The 25,643-nt window shown below is 43.8% G+C and overlaps 1 protein-coding gene across 3 annotated transcripts in view; it reads left to right on the plus strand.

Annotated features, from left to right (window-relative positions):
* The first annotated feature begins 6,387 nt into the window (after window positions 1–6,387).
* Window positions 6,388–25,643, plus strand: part of C1QTNF3 (C1q and TNF related 3) — a 32,490-nt gene continuing 13,234 nt past the window's right edge. Inside the window, exons 1-4 of one of the 3 annotated variants that reach the window (XM_025270644.3) lie at window positions 6,388–6,893; window positions 15,996–16,107; window positions 18,446–18,600; window positions 24,176–24,305. In XM_025270644.3, the coding sequence (XP_025126429.1) occupies window positions 6,591–6,893; window positions 15,996–16,107; window positions 18,446–18,600; window positions 24,176–24,305 (700 nt within the window). In that variant the 5' untranslated portion in view covers window positions 6,388–6,590. The remainder of the gene's footprint in view (window positions 6,894–15,995; window positions 16,108–18,445; window positions 18,601–24,175; window positions 24,306–25,643) is intronic. The other 2 variants (XM_025270645.3, XM_025270646.3) reach the window with 2 other exon arrangements.

Genomic DNA, 25,643 nt, shown 5'->3' on the forward strand with positions numbered 1-25,643 from the left:
TCTGATTTTCTGCTTGGACTCTAATAACTGATAAAAATGCTTGACGATACCAGTCATTAATGCTAACAAATAAATTTCATTTCACACACCCACAGACACACACAATTTCATGCTTATCACACACCTCTCTGATTAGAATTTGACATCTTTTGTAGATTTCTACAAAGAACATCTGCTGTCCAGCAAATGAGTACAACATGTATACTTCATTTGAGAATCATACTTTTCATTATAAGTGAAAATGTTTGAATGTGTATTTTTAAACATCAGTCTCTGACAGCCTTCTTTTGGTCATAGAGACCTGTCCTCTCCTGGGACACTGGCAACGGGTCTCCTTCACTTGCCTAATGAGGGTCAGACCATAAACTATGTAATTCCACCAAGGCAATGACATTCTGACTACTTGACCAATACCTTCTCTGATTTTGCTTTATGTTGGTGCCAAGCATGAACCTGTTTTTATTCAAATGGCATAAAACGGCTCCTGGAGGAGGGCATGGCAACCCACTCCAGTATTCTAGCCTGGAGAATCCAATGGACAGAGAAGTCTGGCTGGCTACAAACCATAGGGTCACAGAGTCAGACACGGTTGAAGCGACTGAGCACGCAGGCATGCATGCAAACCTCTAACTGGTTCCCATGAAACGGATCAGGCCTTGAATTTAGAACCTCAGAATTCACTAACTGAGTGTAGGGGAAATTTTTCAGTGGGAAGGGGTAGGAGAGAGGTGGGTCACACTCCAACTGATCCTTTCTAAAACTCATGCAAACATATGCCTTCCTCAGCTACTGTTTCATTTGGCGCTGATATAAAGACATGTTCAATCCCATACAATTCTCAACTGTCACTTGCCAGACCAGAGCTGATCTCCTTTTGGCCAAGACCACAGTGGGGCGCCCTGGGGGAAGCCACAGGATACCTACACATTTCATAACAGCCTTCTTTGTGACGTTAAACAAATATTTGCCTCTGGCTTGCAAAGTTGGTCTGTGGAGCTGAGTTTTCACACGTATTTGCAGTGTCTCCACCTCTACATTCACGGTGATAACTGTGTTCCCCGTGAATCTGAGGTTCTTGGTTCATCTCGAAAGAATTTGGAGATGAAGTGATAAGAAGTGGATTTATTTAAAGAGAAACACACTCCACAGACAGAGTATGAGCCATTGCAGAAGGCAAGAGAGCCCTGAAATATGACGTGCTTAGTTTTTATGGACTGGGTAGTTACATAGGCTGAGTGGGAGGGTTATTGCAATCATTTGGGGAGAAGAGGCAGGGATTGGCATTGCAGGAATTGGGCCTCTGCCTACTTTTTGACCTTTTATAGTTGGTCTCAGACTGGTTGTGGTGCCTGTAGGTGTATCATTTAGCATATGCTAATATACTACATGGATTTCCCTGGTGGCTCATACTATAAAGAATCCAACTGCAATGCAGGAGACCTGGGTTCAATCCCTGGGTTGGGAAGATTGAAGAAGGGAACGGCTATCCTCTCCAGTACTCTGGCCTGGAGAATTCCATGAACAGAGTCTGGTGGGCTACAGTCCATGGGTTCGACTCTTGCAAAGAGTCAGACATGACTGAGTGACTTTCAGTTTCACTTTTTTCAATGTTTTACATGGTGCTGGAGAAGACTCTTGAATGTCCCTTGGACAACAAGGAGATCAAACCAGACAATCCTAAAGGAAATCAATCCTGAATACTCATTGGAAGGACTAATGCTGAAGCTTGACTACTTTGGCCACCTGATGCAAAGAGCTGGCTCACTGGAAAAGATCTTGATGCAAGGAAAGATTGAGGGCAGAAAGAGAAGAGGGTGACAGAAGATGAGATGGTTGGATGGCATCACTGATTCAATGGACATGAACTTGGGCAAACTCCAGAAGATGGTGCGGGACAAAGAGGCCTGGTGTGCTGCAGTCCATGGAGTCAAAAAGTCAGACACAGCTTGATGACTGAACAACAATGCATTACAATGAGCATATAATGAGGCTTAAGGTCTACTGAAAATCTAATCTTCCACCATCTTGGACACGGTTCTAACCAGTCTTTGTCATGTCCTATGGTGATGGCATTCTTTTAAAGGTCATGCCCTGCCCTGTTTCAGCAGTGCCAACATCCTGACTATACTATAGGAGCCAACCAAGCAAGCAGTGGCAGTCCCAGTGCATGATAGAAGCCAGCTGTCCCCAGGCATTTACTGTGGGCTTTCAGAGCCAGAGATCACTGTGCAGAATTGGGACTCTGGTACCTTCCATGGATTTTCTGAAGGCAGATATTCTCAACCCTCAGTCCACAGACAAGAAATTATACCTGATTCTGATTCACATCTTTGAGCAAGGAACATTGCCAGAGCACCCAAATAAGGTTTAATAATAAGCCAAAGTTTAAAATGCATTTCCTGGGAAGGTGCCTGAGAAGACATACTAAGGGGCTGGGGACTCTTCTCTGGGACAGGCTTGCTATTCTCTGTTCATGAACTTGAACAACTGGCTAAATCTTTTAGACTGCCATCTCCATGTCTATAAAATGATAAGGTCTGGGTTTTTTTTTAAAGACTTCTTTACATGATTTCTTTATTGGTTTGCTGGGACTGCCATAATAAAGTTCCACAAATTGGGCGGCTTAAACAGGAATTTATTGTCTCATAGTTCTGGAGGCTAGAAGTCTCCAGATGGAGATGGAGGTGTCAGTAGGATGGTTCCTTCTGACGATTGTGTGGGAGAATCTCCTCCATGCCCTTCTTTTAGCTTCTGGTGGTTTGCTGGCAATCTTGGGCATTCCTTAATTTATAAATGCATCACCCCATCTCTGCCTTCATCTTTACATGGTGTTCTCCCTGTGTCCATATCTGTTTCTTTGTCTAGTTTTCCCCCCTTTTATAAGAACAGAGTCATATCTGGATCCACACTAATTACCTCATCTTAACTTGATTGTCTAAAAAGATTATTACCAAACAAAGTCATACTCACAGGTACTGGGGGTTAGGATCTCAATGTCTTTTGGGGTCCTACAATTCAGCTCATAATTCTCAGACCCAAATTCTTGTCCTGGAAGCTATGGAGCTGGCCTTTTCTCTGCGGTCTGCCTGATACTGGTTTTCTCTTGATTTGCTGTAGGAAGGCAGGAGGACAGAAGGAGGCATAGCCTAATGACCCCCTTCCAACTGCAGTACCAGGCAAGTCATTTTATTTCTCTGAACCTCTATTTCCTCATCTATAAAATGAGACCAATAGGTTTACTGAGAGAAGTCAGTGAGCTAAAGCAAAGAAGTACTCAGTTGACATATGGTAAATGATCAACAAAGGAGAGATATTATTGTCGTTTACTCCTACTCAGCAGTAAAGAATCTGCTGACCAATGCAGGAGACGCAGGTTCAATCACTGGGTCAGGAAGATCCTCTGGAGAAGGAAATGGCAGCCCACTCCAGTATTCTTGTCTGGGAAAATCCCATGGACAGAGTAGACTGGCAGGCTACAATTCATGGGGTCACAAAAGAGTTGGACATGACTTAGCCACTAAACAACAACAACAACATTCCTATTGAGTCAAGGAAAGGATAGGTTAGCGATTCCTAACCCTGACTACACATTAGCATCATCTCAGGGAATTTTCAAAAGCTCTTAGTGCCCAGGCCCCACTAGAGATTCTGACTCAATTGGTCTGGGATGAGATCCAGGCATGATATATTTAGAAGCTCCCTGGTTTATTTATTACACAGATAGGACTGAGAACCACAAGAATAAATGAAAGAGTGGAAAACACCAATGGAAAATCTCAACGCAGTTGAAAGTCAGAAGAGGTTGACCTGAAGCTACTTATCCGGATTAGTAGAGCTGCCAGAAACAGCTCTTAGGAAACTTGTGAATGAGGTGACCTAGATTTCACAGATATGTCTTGCCTTGTAGTCTCCCTGTAGAATGTTTTCCGGGCTTCCCTGATGATGGTGCACCCCCACTGAGAGACCCTAGGCCTTTTCTCCCACAGCAATCTGCCATACACTTGCTTATCCACCAGACCTAAGAGCTGTCCTTCCCCAGCCTCCTGCTCCAGATCTGTTCAAAAATACTCTGTTAAGAATTAATGGCAGATAATAGCTTGATGTGCTGCCTTCCCTGGGGTATCTGCTCAAGAGTGTTCATCAAAGAACTCAAAAAGTCCTCCAGGGGGTACATTCTGGACATCTAAGGGAAGACTTATGAAGTGGGGATGGTCGAGTTTCTTACACTCCACTAGGGTAGAGCCGCTTGATGCAAGTGAAAGAGGAGAGTGAAAAAGTTGGCTTAAAACTCAACAGTCAAACATCCGGTCCCATCACTTCATGGCAAACAGATGGGGAAACAATGGAAACAGTGACAGACTTTATTTTCTTGGGCTCCAAAATCACTGCAGATGGTGACTGCAGCCATGAAATTAAAAGATACTTGTTCCTTGGAAGAAAAGCTATGACAAACCTAGACAACATATTAAAAAGCAGAGACATTACCTTTCTGACAAAGGTTCATCTAGTCAAAGCTATGGTTTTTCCAGTAGTCAGGTATGGATGTGAGAGTTGGACCATAAAGAAGGCTGAGCACCAAAGAATTGATGCTTTTGAAGTGTGGTGTTAGGGGGAGACTCTTGAGAGTCCCTTAGACTGCAAGGAGATCATACCAGTCAATCCTGAAGGAAATCAGTCCTGAAAATTCATTGGAAGGACTAATGCTGAAGCTGAGACTCCAATACTTTGACCACCTGATGTGAAGAACTGACTCACTGGAATGGACCCTGATGCTGAGAAAGACTGAAGGCAGGAGGAGAAGGGGACGACAGAGGATGAGATGGTTGAATGGCATCACCTACTAGATGGACATGAGTTTGAGCAAGCTCCAGGAGTTGGTGATGGACAGGGAAGCCTGGCGTGCTGCAGTCCATGGGGTCACAAAGAGTCGGACATGACTGAGTGACTGAACTGACAGGGGGGAGCGGCCTGCTTGGAAGATGCATTACTCCAAAGACCCCTGTGTTTGTGAACCAGTGAACTTTTATTTTACTGACTCTCTCTCTCGCTCCATCCTCCACACCGAATCCTTTCTATGCCAAAGCGTGGGCTCTAGAAGCTGCTGTTCTGGCAGAGGCAGGAATGAGGCATCCTGCAGCGAGAGATGGCTTTTGGTTCCCAGGCCCCTTTCGGTGAGTGAGGAGGACAGCTGTGAGCAGCTCCTCCCCTCTCTCCAGTGGCTGTCACCTCATCCTCAGGCCTTGCTTCCCTCACTGTGGCTTCTGACAGTGCTGCCCTTGTCCTCTTAGCATCACACATACTGGCCACTCACTGCCTTTAAGTCCCAGGGTCTCTTCTCATGGGGGAGGACAGTGACTTTGTGTTATGTGAGTGAATGGGCACTATTAAATAAAATGATGTGGAAATAGAGGCAGTTTTTAATGGCAAAACTATATGAGTTCTCTTTATTATCACAAAGAGCTTAGCGAGACTTCCCTGGTGGTCCAGCGGTTAAGAATCCACAACGAAGAGGACGTGAGTTCAATTGCTGGTTGGAGAACTAAGATCCCACACGACGCAGGGCAACTAAGCTGGTGCCACAACTCCAGAAGCCAGCTCACCGCAAGGAAGACCCATCAGGCCAAGAGAAAAAAAAAAGAAAGAGTTAGGAAAGTCCACCTTCTCTTTGGCTGAATTCATTAAAATGTGGCAAGCATCCTAAAGGCAATGACAGTTTTCTCTAGCCTGATCTACTTGGAGGAGGGCGTTTGGTTGGAATCTTTGCATTTCTTTCATTTTAATCAAGAATGTGTCAGAAGGAAGAGGAGCCAGAGACAATTTTCTTTTAATATGAAGCAGGATGTCGGATATTCATCTGGCCAGAAGCGACTTCATCCTCTTTGATCTAACTCTGGCTTTTGAAAACTCCAGGGAAAAGGAAATGAAACCTACGATGGGGAGATGCTTTTGCTTAACCCAGAGACTCTGAACCTGAATCCAGCTTAGTGTTCTGGAGTCACCCAACTACCTTCTGCTGCTGGAGCCAGAACGGGAAATGAGTTCCTTTAAGTGGGGGAAATATGAACTGTATAATGAGAGTGCATAGCTCTCTCGATGGCCCTGAACACGTTCCCACTGCCATTTCAGATGGAACTGATGCAGTTAAGCCCGAATTTCCTGGCAAGCCCGGGAGGAGTTTTTTCCAAAAGACATCTTAGACCACAAAGGCGCAGCCTTTCCATGTCTAATCGCAAAAGCAAACCGCTGGACACATGCTGCCTGTTTCCAGCTGGTTGGGTATGTTCCCTTCACACTTTCACAAAAAAACGTGCCAAGGTGTGACATTTATGAACCCCACCAACTGGGAGCTGTGCACACAAATCGTTTTGCCTGTGGTATGGGAAAGTGATGAATGGGGCTCCTTCTGCCCGCGGAGGAGGACCGCTCTCCCTCTGGCTTGCCTGCTGCCTTATTTATTACACACTGAACTATAAAAACCGCCCGGCTAGAGGCAGCTCTGATCTCCAGCCCCTGGCTCTTGCCCGAGGAGACCACGGCGCCCAGAGCCCCAGCCATCTTCCCCGGGAAGCTCTGTGGCTCTGTTGAGAACCATGCTGGGGAGGCAGCTCGTCTATTGGCACCTTCTGGCTTTGCTTTTCCTCCCTTTTTGCCTGTGTCAAGATGAATACATGGAGGTGAGCGGAAGAGCTAATAAAGTGGTGGCGCGAATAGTGCAAAGCCATCAGCAGACTGGCCGTAGCGGCTCCAGAAGGGAGAAAGTGAGAGAGCGGAGCCATCCTAGAACTGGGACTGTGGATAATAACACTTCTACAGACCTAAAATCCCTGAGGCCGGATGAGCTACCGCCCCCCGAGGTAGATGACCTAGCCCAGATCACCCCATTCTGGGGCCAGGTACTCGGAATTCTCTTTTAAGGGTTACTGTCAAAGCTTCATGAGTTTTGTTGTCTTTGCTCTTTTATTTTATTTTTTTCCAGCTGTGATTCCCGGGAACAGTGCTTTCCAGAAGCTGGCTGAACTGCTCGCGGGTCTGTCTCTCTGGCTTGCTGTGGGATGCTAGGGGCGCTGGCAGTGTGCGTTAGACACTCAGCAGAGGTAGCGCTGATGTACTGAGATAAAGAGAAGCCACAGACGCCCCATCAGAAAGGCGAGTGGAGCATCAGCCCTGCTCTGCTGTGATTTTGTTTCTTTCTTGCTCTGCTGGTGTGGAAAGGAGGAGGAGAGCTGACCTTTGCCGATAGACGGGTTGCTGGAGATAATCATTTACAGATCATAAATTGGACTTTCTTAATTCTTCCTGGCAGAGAGAAGCTGCCCTTTGAGTTTTTCATTTGATTTGTAAGTTTACTGTGACATTTCATGCCAGGCTTGATTATTTAATTTAATAGCACTCTATTTTCACTTTGTTTTAAAAAGGACCAAAGAGTTAAAACAAAAACATATATCTGTATTTAAAATGCAGACCTCATGCTATTGTATGACCCAATGCCTAATAATCAGAGGATTTGTGTAAAATGCTGAGTATAAGCTCAGCATCTAAGGAGGCATCTTTAACTCTTTCAGGGTGGTGTGGGAGTGAGTTCATGTTTTAGTGTAGTGAATAGCAAATTGATGAAACTCAATTTCATTGAAAACATTAAGAACAGGAAGAAACAGGTTTTTAAATGTCTATTATTTTTAGTTTAAAAAATTTAATTGAAGTATATATAACATGATATTAGTCTCAGGTGTACAACATAAGGAAGAATAAGATTTTGATTTGCCTTCCAGGAATCAGCATGATGAAATCAGATGAGGGGGCAAGGAGAGTTACTCTGAATTATATGATTTTTGAACAGATAAATTTTACTATAAGAATTAACTGCTTCTGGTAGCTCAGCTGGTAAAGAACCTGCCTGAAATGTGTGAGACCCCAGTTCAATTCCTGGGTTGGGAAGATCCCCTGGAGAAGGGAATGGCAACCCACTCCAGTTTTCTGGCCAAGAGAATCCCATGAACAGAGGAGTCTGGTGGGCTACAGTCCATGGGGTCACAGAGTGGGACACGGCTGAAGTGACTGAGCATGCAAAGCGATTGAGCATGTACACACACATGCATTGGATAGGCCCTGAAAACATCCATGCAGCTGAAATCTCAGCCTTTCCAACCACAAACTGAACGTGTGGGTTGAGACCGGTAGAATGATCACACCAAGATCACAGGCAGAAGCAGTTGTGGATCCGAGACAAACCTGGACTTCTAACTTGACCACAGATATAGTTGTTCAAACTGTTCTGTGGGGCCTGGTTGAATTGGTGGAGCTGCGGGAGAAAAGATAAACTCTATACACAATCCTGTTTGTTTATTTATTTTTTTTGGCCATGCTGTGTGGCAAGTGAGATCTTAGTTCCCCAACCAGGGACGAATCTGTGTCCCCTGCAGTGGAAGTGAGAAGCCCTAACCACTGGTCCACCAGGGAAGTCCCCACTCCTGTTTTCTGAAGGCCACTTTTAGAGATTATCCTTTCATCTGATAGTCTTTTGGCTGAAGAGTGATTAATACTGATTTGTGTTTATCAGTGGTGAAGATATCTGTGCTTTTGTCTGAGCCTTGATCTGGACTTTCTGCTTCAGTAAATGGGCTCTCTGCTGGATCCTTCTTGGCATGGCAGTGTGAGCCCCCAGGGGCAGCAGAAGGCAGATGGGGGCTGTCATGGGTCATTACTTCTTGGCACCCAGCAGGCCACTGAAATTCAAATTACACTTCTGTTCCACGCTGCCTGCTAGTGGCCCTAGGCATCTAGCATATTAAAATCAGATGAGGTGGGTAAGAAGCCACTTTGGGGTTTCCTTTTGTTTTTTTTCTTTTGAAGGGGGGTGCTTTTAAACTCCCTTGGATTCCTGCAGTATTTCCAAATCAGCCCCCAACAGGAGTCACTGTGGAGATTTAGCCACTGATACTCTAGAAGTTTTAGTACAATTCTCTGCCCATGGATATGGAGCCCCATGTTGAATTTAGGATTTTTCTGTGTGCTTCCTTCTTTCCTCACTCCCCCCACTTCCCGCCTCTTCTCTTAATCCTCATTCATTCCTTTACTAATCTTTTTTTTCCTTCACCAATCTTTTCCCTGTGCTTCTCCTGTGAGTCACATTTTAGGATGGGGATAGATACGCTCAAGCTTCTATTGCTGAACAGTTCTGAAGGGCTCTCGTGGGGATAAATTAACAGATAATTCAATACCATGTGATAAAGTTCACACACAAAAGACTGTTGGGAGGAAAGACTGTTGGGTGCCTGTTGAGTTGAATCTCAAAGGATGAGACAAAAAGGATGGCTATTCACAGAAAAGATAAAATAAATTTGTGTGACAGGAAAAGCCTTGAGAGAGCCTGGAGGAGTGGGTGTCGGTGGCGTGCCTGGGCTGTGGGAGGAAGACACCCATGATTTTAGTGCCGTTTGATGGATTCTGTTGACCGGTTAAAAGCTTAGACCTTATTTTGCAAGCAGAAGTTTTGTTCGTGCATAGCAGGGCAGTGAAGTCAGGGTTGTGTTCTAAAAAGAGGACTCTGGCCATAGGGTTTGTGCAAAGATGTGTAGAGGTGGGGAACCACTCTCCCAGGGAGACCTGCTCTCCCTTTTCCTGGCATTTTCTTCTCTGCAGCTCTTCACCATTTCCACCTTTATCAACCTTCCCTGCTCTTCCTAGGCGCCTGTCTCTCCCTCCTCCACTTCCCTTCACTTTCTTTATCTTCTCTTTTCCCTTTCCACAGAAGGAGCCGTGGACCCTTTTTCCTGAAGTCATTTCCCAATAGTAGAGCTTCATTCTCGGTAGCTGCCCCTAGGCCTCCACCTACAGAATAGATGAAACCTGTCTTAGGGACTTTCTTCCTCCCATACCACACATTTGCATGATCTTCGTGCTCAAATTTGACCTAATTTTGGGAAAAGAGTCAATAGCAAGGTGACCTGCAGAACTACCTAGTATGTGAATCTCCCTTGCCTGGGAGAAAACTTCTCAACTAACACATCCTGTCCAACTTGTTCTAAGGCTTACAGACATTGTTCCATTTGATTGATTTTTCAAAGACCAGGCCAGAGGGAGGACCGTGTTGTGAAATGTTGCAAGAGGGTTCTTAGGAGGGGGCCCACATAGTGACCAGAAATCTCTCCCTGTTTTGGTGGCAGCTCTGTGCTCTCAACTTCCCTGATGGCTCAGTAGTAAAGAATCTGCCTAGCAATGCAGGGGATGCAGGAGACACGGATTCAATCCCTGGGTCGGGAAGATCCCCTTGAGAAATGGCAACCCACTCCAGTATTCTTGCCTGGGAAATCCCACCGACAGAGGAGCCTGGCAGGCTACAGTCCATGGAGTCGTAAAAGAGTCAGACGCAACTTAGCGACTAAACAACCGTGCTCTCAAAGTGCTTGGGTGTGCACCTCATCTCCTGGAGCTAATTTCCTGTGCCCAGACACTAGCCTTCAAAACAAAAGCTTTCTAAGTCACCATCTGAGGCTTTGGGAAAGATTTCAGTATCATTGTTTGTGTTATAGAGCTGGAAGGAAATTTCATGACCATTTTTACCCTGTCCTCTAATTTAGTGGACAAGAAAAATGATGTCTGGGAGAAAATGACTTCATGAAAGTCACACAGACCTGTAATGGGAGTTCTGGTTCCAGTCCAGTTCTCTTTCTGACATTCTTGGTCGTCTCAGTTTTTCAATTCTATTTTTAAATAAATGGTTCCACTTCAGGATTTTCCCTCATCCCCACCCGTCTCCTTCCCTTAAATTCATTATTGGCAGAGCTTAGAATTTCTTGGAGCTTAAAAATCTGTATTTCATATTAGCAAAATTATACCAGGAAATTACAGAATACTTACTCCTCGGATTTCATCTTTGGATTAGAAGGTGAGGCAGTCTGCAGTGTCTGACTTCCCAAGTGTCTGAAATCCCTTGTCTCCAACCAATTGCTTTGGCTAATTTTCTTTTCCTCCACCAGCTTCGTAGAAGGTTTTCGTAGACTCCCATACCTGTCCAGGGTTGGGTCTGAGGGACTGAAGACTAGACCAGGAGATTGGTCCAAATCCTAGCTCCTGAAACCTTGAGTCTGGCCTCTCAGCTGTTGCAGCTTTTGCTGGACTACAGATGAGGCATTTGTTTCTTAATATTATAACTAGGTGGGAACCTGTTTAAATAAAAATGAAATAAGAGTCAGGGAAAACATTCTAGCTTGTTTTGTGTTTTGTTTATGCAAATTTAGTTTTTAAAAATAATGTTTATCAGAGTATAGTTGATTTGCAATGTTGTGTTACTTTCAGGTGTACAGCAAAGTAAATCAGTTATACATGCATATATATATACATGGGTTTCCAGGTGGTGATAATGCTAAAGAACCTGCCTACTAATACAAGAGACATATGAGGCTCTGGTTCAATCCCTGGGTTGGGAAAGTCCCCTGGAGGACGAAATGGCAACCCACTCCAATATTCTTGCCTGGAGAATCCAAAGGTCAGAGGAGCCTGGAAGGCTCGTAGGGTTGCAAAGAGTAGGCCATAACTGAAGCAACTTAGCACACATACACTCTTTCTTAAAAAGTTATTTATTTATTCATTTTATTCTGGTTCCACTGGTCTTCATTGCCGTGCCTGGGCTTCAGCTAGTTGCTGTGAGCGGGGCCTACTCCCTAGTTGTGGTGTTTGGGCTTCTCACTGTGGTGGTTTCTCTTGTTGCAGAGCATCATCTCTAGGGCACATGGGCTCAGTGGTTGTGGCACACAGGCTCAGCTGACCCACAGCACATGGACTCTCCCCCGACCAGGGATCAAACTGGTCTCTTGCATTGGCAGGCAGATTCTTAACCACTGGACCACAAGGGATGTTCTATCCATTCTTTTTTAGATTCTTTTCCCATACAGGCTATTACAGAGTATTGAGTAGAATTTGCTGTGCTATGAATGTCTAGAGGTGCAACAACATGAAGCACTGATACATTGTTCTGCTTGGATTTCTAATGGCAGAGAAAACTTGAATTTTAAATGACTTCTTCCTCCCTCCTTTTCTTCATTTCTCTCTCTTCCTTCCTTCCTCTCTCACCCCATCCCTTCCCTTTAAAAAATGAATCCCTTAGCAACAATATGCTATTTTCAAAAAAACTTTGATTTTTAATTGGTGTCAAGGAAAGTTTCCACAAGTTTTTTGTATGCTATCTATAATTAAAAGTTGCCCATTTAGAAGAGACTCAAAGTTTTATGAATGACTCTAACTCTTTTGCCATTCAACTTCTGCCAAATCTCTACCTCCTTGACAGTAAGCCCAAATTTTAGACATTTATGATAGATAAGTAAGTGTTGAACTCAGAGTCATATCTGAATACATTTAATATTCTATTAAGCAAGGCTTCAACAGTACGTGAACCGAGAACTTTCAGATGCTCAAGCTGGATTTAGAAAAGGCAGAGGAACCAGAGATCAAATTGCCAACATCTGTTGGATCATAGAAAAAGCAAGAGAGTTCCAGAAAAACATCTACTTCTGTTTCATTGACTACACCAAAGCCTTTAACTGTGTTGATCACAACAAACTGTGGAAAATTCTTCAAGAGATGGGAATACCAGACCACCTTAGCTGCCTCCTGAGAAATCTGTGTGCAGGTCATGAAGAAACAGAACTGGACATGGAACAACAGACTGGTTCCAAATCAGGAAAGGAGTACGTCAAGGCTGTATATTGTCACCCTGATTATTTAACTTATATGCAGAGTACATAATATGAAATGCCAGGCTGAATGAAGCACAAACTAGAATCAAGATTGCAGGGAGAAATATCAATAACCTCAGATATGCAGATTACACCACCTTTATGGCAGAAAGCGAAGAAGAACTAAAGAGCCTCTTGATGAAAGTGAAAGAGGGCAGTGAAAAGCTGGCTTAAAACTCAACATTCAGAAAACAAAGATCATGGCATCCGGTCCCATCACTTCAAGGCAAATAGAAATGGGGAAACAATGGAAACAGTGACAGACTTTATCATTTTGGGTTCCAAAATTACTGCAGATGGTGACTGCAGGCATGAAATTAAAAGATGCTTGCTTCTTGGAAGAAAAGCTATGACATGGAGAAGGAAATGGCAACCCACTCTAGTATTCTTGCCTGGAGAATCCCATGGAGGGAGGAGCCTGGTAGGCTACAGTCCATGGGGTCGCAAAGAGTCGGACACGACTGAGGGACTTGACTTCACTTCACTTTCTAGACCAAGTGACAGATACTGTCGATCACGAAGCAATATACCTGGTGTGGCTCTTCTCCCCACGTCTGTCTCTCGTGTGGACGTCCCGACCCCGAGTGTGTCCCAGCCGCCTGACTCGGCCTGTCCGAGCAGCTGGTGCCTCTTAGGTCAAGATCCTTGTGGACAGAGAGGGGCATGCATGATTACTTGAATTAAGTGATGGTTACAGAAAACAGAAGATGCTCAGTCGCTGGAAGTCTGGAGGCGGGCTTGCTGTGCACATGGGCTCCTGAGGACCCAGCGTGCACGGCTGAGCTGCCTCTGGGGTCACAGCCCCGGAGCCACTTTCATTCTCGGCAAGTTCACCAGCTGCTCCCACTGGGTCTCGGGCTGCTGTCAGACAAGGCTGGTGGTCTGGAGGGAGCCCTCCTGAGCGGAGGGCAGGAGTTACCGTGTGGACGGAGTCTTCAGTCCTCACTGCACTTCACCTCCAGTGAGTTCTCCCGACACTGCTTCCAGCAGAGCATGCTCTTCCCAGAGCCGAGCTCTGCGCCTCCCCTGATGACAGGCACAGACGCAGGTGAGGGGAGAGCACAGGGGCCTCGGGCAGGAAAGGGGCCACGTCTCACCTCAGCACTGAGGAGGGGTGAGGGGCGGAATCCAGAACATGCCAACCTCCGTCAAGGAGGCACAAAGAAGCACTTTTAGTCTGAGGAAATGGACAACTAAGACATCAGGAGAAACAGGAGGCCCAGGAAAACAGTGAGCTGCTGTCTGTCCCTTTGGAGCTGGCAAAGGACCCAGCCCTTCCAGACTCAGTGGGCGAGGAGGTGTCAGCCTACCGTGGGTGGGCGGCGGCAGCACGCGCTCTGACCGTGGGTCACACTTCAGCCGCGTGGTCTCCCATGAGCGTGTGCCCCGTGCACTGGGAGGCCCCGCAGGACACACCAGTGCCGCATCTGACACCAGACACAGGCGGTGGTGCTGACGTCCCGGAGGCACCCTGAGACCAACCCGGCTTTTGCGGGCCCAGACTGCTACCATTTACCACAGAGAACATAAATCAGCATTCTTTAATTCTGGTGTTTTCCTCAAGAAACCTTGAGTGGCTTTCGCCAAGTGATCAGAAGTCATGACATTCAATAGCACATTAAGAGTGCCGGAGACCCACCAACCAGAACCAGCAAGGGCTTGGCACAGAGAAAGCCCCGCTCAAAGGCAAAGCCGCCTGGGTCACCACTGAGCACTGCGCCCGGCCCCACCTCACTCCTCCTGCCATGGAGGACGTGGACCCCAGATCCCAGCCTCCGCCCGCTGCTCACAAGCAACCCGGCTCCCATTGGAGCTTCAGCACCTTCAGCCAGTGGGTTTGAGGATCCAGAGTTTAAAAATGTAAACGCTGGAAGGAAAGCGTTATAAAAGGGAAAAGGAGGATGCCGATGCAGCAGACCACATGCAAGGAGGAAGACAAGCTCCACGACAGGAGCCCCACCTGCTCTCCTCTGGCTCCTCAGTCCAGGTGCAGAGCTCAACACCTCCCTCCCCAGGAGTCACAGGGCATGCCTGGGGCAGTGCACACACACATGCACATGGACACACATATGCTCCAGGCCCTTCTGGCCAACTTGTAAACAGTACTGCTTTAGGAAGATTTAATTTCAAAAAATAAAAATAATAAAGCACACAAAAAAAAAAAAAAAAAAGAAAAGCTATGACAAACCTAGACAGCATATTAAAGAGCAGAGACATTACTTTGCCAACAAAGGTCCGTCTAGTCAAAGCTATGGTTTTTCCAGTAGTCATGTATGGATGTGAGAGGTGGACCATAAAGAAAGCTGAGCACCAAAGAATTGATTCTTTTGAACTATAGTATTGGAGAAGACCCTTGAGAGTCCCTTGGACTGCAAGGAGATCCAACCAGTCAATCCTAAAGGAAGTCAACCCTGAATATTCATTGGAAAGACTGATGCTGAGGCTCCAATACTTTGGCTGCCTGATGCGAATAACTGACTCATGGAAAAGACCCTGATGGTGGGAAAGATTGAAGGCAGGAAGTGAAGGGGATGACAGAGGATGAGATGGTTGAATGGCATCACTGACTCAATGGACATTCAATCCTGACTCAAACAATACAATAATTGCTTAAATTTTCAAGTGGAATATGAAACAGACCTGTGTGTTAAAGGCAGAAGTTTAAAAAAGTGAAATTGTTTCAAGTTGTAAGTAATTAATAATAACTTTTTGGAGTCATGAATCTTAATTTTCTAAGGTAATTTTTGTGTGCTGTGACTGTGGGAAAAACTAGAGTTGCAATTTAGAATTTCTAAGAACTTTTAACATAGTAGTATCATGAATATACATAGTCTTAATTACTGTATTTGATGCTCGTAATTTTATCATTTGTGGGTCATCTACTCAGTCTAGCTATGTCTGAGACTATAGACAGTTGGAAAAGAAAAGGAATGTTTCCAAGTCTACTTCTGAAGGAGATTTCTCTTTTCCCATAGCTTCTGGAACATACTTTCTTGAAACACTGCCCCAATCCTCCACTCCCACTCCCACTTTCCAAGGAGCCTGTTCTTCTACCCACTCTTTGCCTTCTGATCATCACCTCACCTGAGCTATTCCCTGACTCCTTTGCCATTGACATACCCACCCCACACCTTCTTTTCTGATGTTGTTGTGGGTTGTTTGGAATTAAACTTACATAGGCACCAAAGCCAGAGGAAATTCAAAAGTTCTAATTACTCACATGTACCTTTCTTTGAAGTTTCTTTTTATGTCTTTTTTTTTAAGTCTCCACAAACCGGAGGACTGCCCCCAGACTGCAGCAAGTGTTGCCATGGAGACTACAGCTTCCGAGGCTACCAAGGCCCCCCTGGACCTCCCGGTCCCCCTGGCATTCCAGGTAAGGATGAGAGAGATGCGTTATTTCCAGTCTACTTGCAGACCATACCAAATCAGGAGCCAGGGGTGAACCTCAGTGATCTGGGATCACTTGTGTATGATCCAGAGCTTGCGCATGGAAAATCCAAAAGAGAGTGGGGTAGGCAACTGAGTTTACTGAGTTCATGAGGTAGAAGTATATAAGATGTAGTATTTATTATCCATACCATGCACAGAATCCCACAGGCATTAGGCATACTGGGACCTCAGCCTACATGCCAGGAGGCCCTTCACCAGCGTGGAGTGTGGAATCACTGGAGCTTAACAGGTTCATACTTTTGTTTCAGTGTTTCTGCCACTGTGTGCTCCATAGGGCACTCTAGATCTAGCCTTCTGGGGATTTGGGAAGTGAGAATGGGGAGGAGAGATTGCTGGTCTGGGTTATAGTCATCTTCACAGTCCTTTTCACTGAATGACACATCCTTCTGTTTGATTCTAGGTCTAGCTGAGTTTGTCTTCCTCTAGCCTCTAGGCGCTCCATGCTCAGCTATCTCTCAGTTGACCCTTGTACTTCTCTTGGACTCATGGGAACATTTTTGGGCTAGAGCACCATATGGCGGCACAGGGTGTGCTGTCGAGCTCCACTGGAACCCTCTAGAGCCACCGCTCAGCCAAATCTACTCTACTGAGTGGGGCCCCAGGCATGGATCATTTGGGGAACTCGCTAGCCTCCTGGGTCAGGCAAGGAGAGGGCAGCCAGGTCCCCTCTGTCCACGACCTCCAAAATCTGAGGGCCTATGTGACTCTGTAGTCTCCAGGTCAATTCCTGGGAGTGCAACCTTTTCTCAAGGTTTGGCAAAAGTCCCCTTACTCTTCTCTTACTCCCATTGATGTTAGTAGTTAAAAAACAATAAGACTTAATTTTTCTTAATACCTTTGAGAGGCTTCTCAAACAAAACCAAATATAGAACGAGCAAGTGCTCTGTTAGACTTTATGATTAGTAGCTTGGAACCTATGTCACTGACCATCATGGGCAGCAGGCAGCAGGTGCAGTCATTAGGGGTAGGGAACATTCAGACCCTCCTAAAATCTTCTTAGGTCTACAATCTGCTGAGGCCAGAGGATGGACTGGCTTTGACCTCATGTTTCTCATCAGAAACAGTTTTGTCATCAGCACATTAACCTGCAAATACAGTCAAAGTTCATCAGTATGGAAGAGCTGCAATGCTTGTTATGAAACCCGACCAAAGGTGGCACACAACATAAATGGCAGAAGGGCCTGGAATTCAACAAGTATAAAAATAAAGGAAGAGGTATAGAAATTCCCTCTGAGTAAAGCGTTGAAATCATTATCCAAATCTTGCTTTCAAGATTATTGTTATAATTTTCATCAATGATTTACTTTTCCTTCAGTTATAAAAGTGGTACATATTATTGTAGAAATTTTTAAAAATGCAGAAAGTTATATAGGATAATACAAAAATCACTTGTGTTCCATCCACTTAGAAAAAAGATTGCTATTGTTTGGTCGCTAAGTCGTGTCCGACTCTTTGCGACCCCATGGACTGTAGCCTGCCAGGCTCTTCTGTCCATGGGATTTCCCAGGCAAAATGAACCACTGTAAAATATTTTTATGTAATTTGTTATAGTCTTTTCCCCCTTTGGATAAAGCATGTATATATATATATATGTATATGTAATATACATACCTATACGTAGTATCATGGGAACCCTGTTGATTTGTAGCCTCTTTTATCTAAAACATATGTTATTTAATATTTTTCTTCATCATTATTTTTTTTGTGACTATATAACATTATTTACTGGGATATATATATACCATTTTTAAACAATTCTGTTTACAAATCCTTTATTATTATTATTATTTTGGCTGTGCCATGCAGCTTGCAGGATTATAGTTCCCTGGCCAGGGATAGAACTCATGCCCCCTACAGTGAAAACACAGAGTTTTAAGCACTAGACCACCAGTGAATTCCCTATCATTTTAAAATTTTACCCTTTCAGTATTGATGGACATTTAGGTGGTTTCTAATCTTTGCTATTATAAAGGATCCTTTGATAATCAGTCTTCTATGCAACTATTCTTCCAGGTCTTGCTTTATAGGAAAAATAGGCTTTAGAATCTGGAGACTTAAGAGTATATAAGTCTGTTTTCATTGTTCCATTTAAGAGAGATCCTATTCCATGATGACCTCATGGCTGTGTTTAGGTTTGTTTCAAATGGTCCCCTTATGCCATTGAATCTGTATTATTGAAGAAAGGAACTATGTTTCTATAGAAATAGACAGTGAGTATGAGTGACTAGGCTTTCTCATGTGATGATGTCTGGTTGTTTAAGGAAACCATGGGAACAATGGCAATAATGGAGCCACTGGCCACGAAGGGGCCAAAGGTGAGAAAGGAGACAAAGGTGACCTGGGACCACGAGGGGAGCGTGGGCAGCATGGCCCCAAAGGAGAGAAGGGCTACCCAGGGATTCCACCAGAACTGCAGGTAAACCATCTTGGCATGTCTCCAAGTGACCCTTAGGGTCCAGGAGTCAGAAGGCTTGAGTGTTTTTTCATCCTCAGTGTTGAGTAAACAAACCCTGTCTGAATGTGTTCATCTCACTTTTTTCACCCCAGGATATTTGCCTAAGACCAATGCTGTCAAAGTGCTTTGAAATCATTCTTAGGGAGAAGAGAAATGTACGAAGGGTGAAATTCAGCACCCTCTTTAGACCAAATACAGAGTAACCCTGAACATCAGCTAATTTCCATTTTCCAAATGAAAACATATGTGCAATAAAAAGGTTTCTGGCAACTTGAATATATAAACTTTTAGATGCATGAAATATTATTAGACACTTGGCCATCCCATTTATTTATCAGTTTTGTTACATTTGCATGTTTAGGTCACACAGATAGATATTAATGCACAAATACTGCTGTCTATCAAATCAGCCATTAACTGCCATTGTGCCATTAACTTTTATTTAAATTTTCTCATCAGTATCTTCTTTATCACTAAAGACATTCTGAGCCCTTCACCTACATATTTCCAGACCAGACCATATTCCCTTCAACTTAAAGTTTTTAAAATTCATTTATGAGGCTATCATTGGACATTTTAATCTCAAGCCCAACTACCCATTTATCTGTTACTTCTCTTTTAAGTGATCTTCCGAAATTCTCATTGTCAGTAACACCTAAAACTTGCAAATGTGAGATTAGGTCACACCAATAAAATTACTAAGTCTGAGTTGCTTATTTATTTATTTATTTGGTTAATATTTTTAAAATAGATTCCTCCAAGAAACACCTATCAACACTGAAATCTAGCATTTTATATTGCTTGTTTCTGGCTGAAATGTCTTCCTGAAATAGTAACTTATGATTAAAATTAAGTAATTGAGAGAATATACTGATGAAATAAAACATATTTTAAAGCAAGTCAAGGAAAATTTATACATAATATTTTCTCTGCCCATTTGGGCCTTCTCTCTCCCCTCTAGTGTGCACTGTACGTCTGCATTATGCATTAACCAGACCACGCCAGTGGCAGAAATACCTACTCGACCATAAAGCTCAATCTCTTCTTTTGACAGCAGACATGTAACTCCTTAGAAGATAACACTTAGAAGATAACTACTTACTTACAACCTTATTAATGTTACTAGCGATATTACTTGTATTCTGCCTATTTTACAAGATTATTGTTTCTTGCATTACCAGCCAGTGACTGAGTCTCTGATAAAAATAGTGATGACTAGGGATGGGGGAGCCTGGTGGGCTGCCGTCTCTGGGGTCACACAGAGTCGGACACGACTGAAGCGACTTAGCAGCAGCAGCAGCAGGGAACTTGAAACAATTGACCAAATAAACAGTTCTGTAAGATCAATGATTGTAATAGATAGGGAAAGAAGCAACAAGGAGGAACCATTTCTTGGACCATTACAGACTAGTAAGGCAGGTGGTCCAGAGGCTGTTGGCTACTGTTAAGTGGGCCTCATCCAGTAACAGTACATGGAGTGTCTTATCAAGGAAATCTTGGCTTGGCCTTGGAATGATCATCCCTAGGGCAATGGGACAGTTGGTCACAAAATGCCTCCCAGACCGTGGTTGAAATTAAGGGCAAAAGGGAAAGGATTGTAAAATAAAGAGTGTTGCCCACCAGCCAGTTCTATAAGAACCAAGTCGTTAGCCACTGCAGTCGCCGACCTACAATATACCCTGAGAGGAATTCAAGGTGAAGATCAGGATCAAGTACTTTGTGCTCTGGGAAAACTGGCAGAATTGGCCATCAGACAGTTAAACCTTTTCAGGAGAGAATCTCATGGACCCAGTTTCCTGGATCTTCCCACACTTAGAAAAAAGCACTGAAACTAGTGACTAAGACGTCTGGTCCTCGAGAATAGCAGTCACCTACTGAGATGCACGTGTGACAGCATGCACTCCTTCCCCAAAACCACGTACACGCTGGTCTCTCCCCCGACCCCCTTACCTCTTCACAACAGTCCTCACGGCTTTCTGAAAGACTGTCTCCTGGGTTAGAATCCTCAGGTTGGCTCTAATACAACTTTCCAGTTTCTTTCATAGATTATTAATGTTTTCATGGACAATACTATAACACGAGAAACTTTTAAAGAACTAGAAAGTACAGTAACTATCTGAAAGATCAGTGGGGGGAAAACTGCCCTTTATTTGAGCACATGTGGTAGTTGATTACCCTTGGATAAATTCCATCATTTTTCTGGATCTCAGGTTTTTTTTTAAAGGGTGAACTAAGATGTCCTGTGTGTTATTCAACCAGTGTTTGTGTTTTCATAACTTTTTAATGAATGCTGTTTAATTTTAATAACCTGGGGTCTGGGTGCCAGTATAAATTTAGAAAGAAAAGGAGACAGATACAGCTGCCCAGGTTATTGTTAGTGTTATTCAGTTGCTGGGTTGTATCTGACTCTTTGTGACCCCATGGACTGCTGCACACCAGGCTTCCCTGTCCAGGTTATAGGTACCTAATAAGATGGATGATAAACATTCTCAGGGCTAGAAATTAACCCAAATGTGTGAATGGTTATATTCTAGTTAAGGGGCCCTGTAGTAGCCAGTTTAAGGGAGAACACCTTGGCAACTGTTACCTTTGCTCTGTCCGCTTCTTAACCCTAAAACCATAATATGATCATTTGGGAGAACTACAGTCACACATTTTGAAGGAAGCCTTAAAGAGGATAGAAGATTGGTCTTAGGCAGATTGTAAAGGAGGGTAACTTCTGGCCCCTTGATCCCCATTCCTAAATCTTTCATCTGACGCCACCCCTTCTTCGTCTTTCTGCATCCAGTGCCCTCATGTGGTCCTTCTGACTGCCCAAATCTTTCTGTGTTGATTCTCCCAGGCTTGCCTTCCCACTCTGCCCCAAGTCTTCCAGAACTTCATGTTATTTGCTCTTTCTTCTCTCCCTCTTCTCACTTAAAACTTCCATTCATTCAAGAAGATAACCTCCCAAATGAAAGAACTTACTGATCTAGGGGTTTCTCTGGTGGCTCAGTGATAAAAAATTCTGCCTGCCAATGCAGGAGACAAAGATTTGATCCCTGGCCTGGGAAGATCCTACATGTGATGGAGTAACTAAGCCTGTGTTCCACAACTACTGAGCCAGCATTGTAGAGCCCATGCTGCAACTACCAAGCCCCCTTTTGCAACTGCTGAAGCCTGTGCGCCCAAGAGCCCGTACTCTGCAACAAGAGAAGACAGTGCAATGTGAAGCCCACGCACCACACTAGAGTGCACCCCAATCCTTGGCTCTAGAGAAAAGAACATGCAGCAACGAAGAACCAGCACAGCCTAGAAATAATAATTTTATTTTTTTAAAAGAAATTATTGATTTAATTCACACTCAGTTTCAATGACTCCTTTGGACAAGGGATTGGCATTGACTTTCAAATGTGACTCTCCAGTGGTGGCCCAATTTCCACGCGTGGGTTATTTCCACATCACTGAGCACTTTCCCAACACCACCTAGATGTCCTATGTGTGTGTGTGTGCTGTCACTCAGTCGTGACTCTTTGTGACCCCATGGACTGTAGCCCACCAGGCTCTTCTGTCTATGGGATTCTCCAGGCAAGAATACTGGAGTGGGTTGCCATTCCCTTCTCCAGGGGATCTTCCTGACTTAGGGATTGAACCCACGTCTCCTGCATTGGCAAGTGGATACTTTACCACTAGTGCCACCTGGGAAGCCGATGTCTTACAGTTTAGCTCAATTCTGACCCTTAAGAGCTCAGCCCTTTGAGACTGCTCCACCCTTCCCCTACTTTAGGCACCAATCCAAGTTCAGGTTGTCACCTGTGCTTGTCTGGCTATAGATCAAAGGTTCCAAATGAGCCCCTCATTGGGTTTGATTAATGTACTAAAGAGGCTCATAGAAGAACTCAGAGAAACATTTTACTTACTTTCTCACCAATTTATTATAAAAGGATATAACTGAAGAGCAGCCAGATAGAAGAGATGCATAAGGCAAGGTGTGGAGAAAGGGGGCTGAGAGGCACTCTCCCCAAATCTCCATGTGTTCACCAACCTGGAAACTCTCCAAAACTTGTCTTTTGGGTTTTTATGGAGGCTTCATTATTCAGGCATAAATGATTAAATCACTAGCTACTGGATTCTCTGTCCAGGCCCTGTCTTCTCTGCAGAGATCTGTCAGGGAAGGGCTGGGAGCAGAGAGGTATGGGGGATGGGAGGCACAGCTCAGTTCAGTTCAGTCACTCAGTCATGTCCGACTCTTTGCGACCCCAAGGACTGCAGCACGCCAGGCTTCCCTGTCCATCACCAACTCCCAGAGCTTACTCAAAATCATGTCCATTGAGGTGGTTATGCCATCCAACCATCTCATCTTCTGTCGTCCCCTTCTCCGTCCTGTCTTCAATCTTTCCCGGCATCAGGGTCTTTTCCATGAGTCAGTTCTTCACATCAGGTGGCCAAAGTATTGGAGTTTCAGCTTCAGCATCAGTCTTTCCAATGAATATTCAGGACTGATTTCCTTTAGGATGGACTAGTTGGATCTCCTTGCAGTCCAAGGGACTCTCAAGAGTTGTCTCCAACACCACAGTTCAAAAGCATTAATTCTTCAGCTCTCAGCTTTCTTTATAGTCCAACTCTCACATCCATACATGACTACTGGAAAAACCATAGCTTTGACTAGACAGACCTTTGTTGGCAAAGTAATGTCTCTGCTTTTTAATATGCTATCTAGGTTTGTCATAACTTTTCTTCCAAGGAGCAAGTGTCCTTTAATTTCATGGCTGCAGTCAGCATCTGCAGTGATGTTGGAGCCCAAGAAAATAAAATCTCTCACTGTTTCCACTGTTTCCCCATCTATTTGCCATGAAGTGATGGGACCAGATGCCCTGATCTTAGTTTTCTGACTGTTGAGTTTTAAGCCAACTTTTTCACTCTCCTCTTTCACTTTCATCAGGAGGCACTGAGAGTTCAAAACTTTCAGTTGGCTCTACAGGCAACCAGACCCTCCTGAGGGGCTTTTCCAAAGGTACCTCATTAACATAACAAAACACACCTTGATTGCCCTTAACACTTAGGAAATTCTGAGGATTTTAGGAGGTCTCTGTCAAAACTGAGGGACAAATATAAAATATATATTTATCATAAATCATAATGTCACAGGTGTCTTTTATGGAAAAAACACAGGGTAAATAAAATTAAAAAGTTGTTTGGCTGAAGGACTTTTCAGATCCTTTAGTATATGCCAATGGGCATTTAATAACTGTACATAGAAGATTTCGTCAAAATTTTCCAGTATTATTTGCTAATAGAATTTTAATATCTCAAAAAGCCTTTTAAAGTCTAATGTTCACTGAAACCCATGCTCACAACTATTGATATATACTGTCATTCCAGTGGCTGCATAGCATTAAAATGTTAAAAATTACCATGATTCAATTTTTCTCCATAGATTAATATTCATATTATTCCCACTCTTGCTGTTACAAATATTGTTGAAATAATACTTGTTCTGAAACCTTGTTTCTCTAAGATAAATTGCCTTTTACTTAACCTCTAACTCTTTCCTTAGATTGCGTTCATGGCTTCCCTGGCAACTCACTTCACCAATCAGAACAGTGGGATCATTTTCAGCAGTGTTGAAACCAACATCGGAAACTTCTTTGATGTCATGACCGGGAGATTTGGGGCCCCAGTATCAGGTGAGAGGTAAAAATAAATGAGTGGATTAATCAATCTAGCAACCAAAATGGGGAAGGAAGGAAGGAGGAAAGGAAGGAAGGGAGGGAGGAAGGGAATGAGTTCTCTGTAATTCTGGTTAAAACATACATATATATATATATAACACATACACACATATATATACACATACACATATATATGTGTATACACATACATACACACACATGTAAATATACACATATATACACATACATGGGGCTTAGACAATAAAGACTCTGCCTGCCATGCAGGAGACTCAGGTTTGATCCCTAGGTCAGGAAGATCCTCTGGAGAAGGAAATGTCAACCCGTTACCGAAAGGATGGGGGGTGGGGGAGTCTGGCTGCTTGCCACCAATAAACAGGCCAGGGGTGGAAAGGAAAATTAGCTTTATTTCAGATGCCAGCAACTGCCCATCCCCACCCCCACCCCAGGCAACCAATGGGGCAAGAGCTTTTATATACAGAAGGAGAAAGTTACCTGCAGAAACAGCACAGTCAGCTCTGACAGTCATCTTTAGTCATCTGACCAACATCATCTTGATTGTTGTAGGTACAGTTAATCTTCAGTTCCTGGTTTCCCAGGTGGCGCTAGTGGTAAAGAACCTGCCTGCTAATGCAAGAGATATAGGAGATGCGGGTTTGATCCCTGGGTCAGGAAGATCCCCTGGAGGAGAGCATGGCAACTCACGCCAGTATTCTTGCCTGGTGAACTGCATGGATAGAGTAGCCTGGCAGGCTATAGTTCATGGGGTCGCAAACAGTCGGACATTACTAAGAAACTAACACTTTCACTTTTATACATACACATATGTATATGTGTGTGTAAATACATATACATATATGTGTATATATGCTATATATATATAATATATATATAATTTTTTCCCTGTTGGATTCAAAATAAATGAATTAGAATCTGAAAAGACAAAAATATTTTCTAAAATGATGACCACGTTTACTTACATTCTTAACTCTCATTTGAACTGAGAGTTCAATGAGAGGGCACAGTTATCTCCGACTTGAAAAAACCCTTTAGATTATATTCTCACAATTTAAATATGTTATAACTGAGTTCATTGCAATTTAAACATGTCATAGCTGTGTTCATCCCTTCTCCTTGACCCCCAAGGAAGTCCACATAATTTTTTTAAAACATTAAAAAAATTTTTTGAGTACTTCTGTACTCAATTCCTATTGCTGCTGAAACAAATTACCACAAACTATGTTTAAAACAACACAAAATTATCCTCTTATAGTTCTGGAGATTGGTGATTCAGAATCAGTTCAACTGGGCTAAAGTCAAGGTGTGGCCAGAGCC

This window comes from Bubalus bubalis, chromosome 19 (assembly GCF_019923935.1).
Source record: "Bubalus bubalis isolate 160015118507 breed Murrah chromosome 19, NDDB_SH_1, whole genome shotgun sequence".
Taxonomy (NCBI): Eukaryota; Metazoa; Chordata; class Mammalia; order Artiodactyla; family Bovidae; genus Bubalus; species Bubalus bubalis.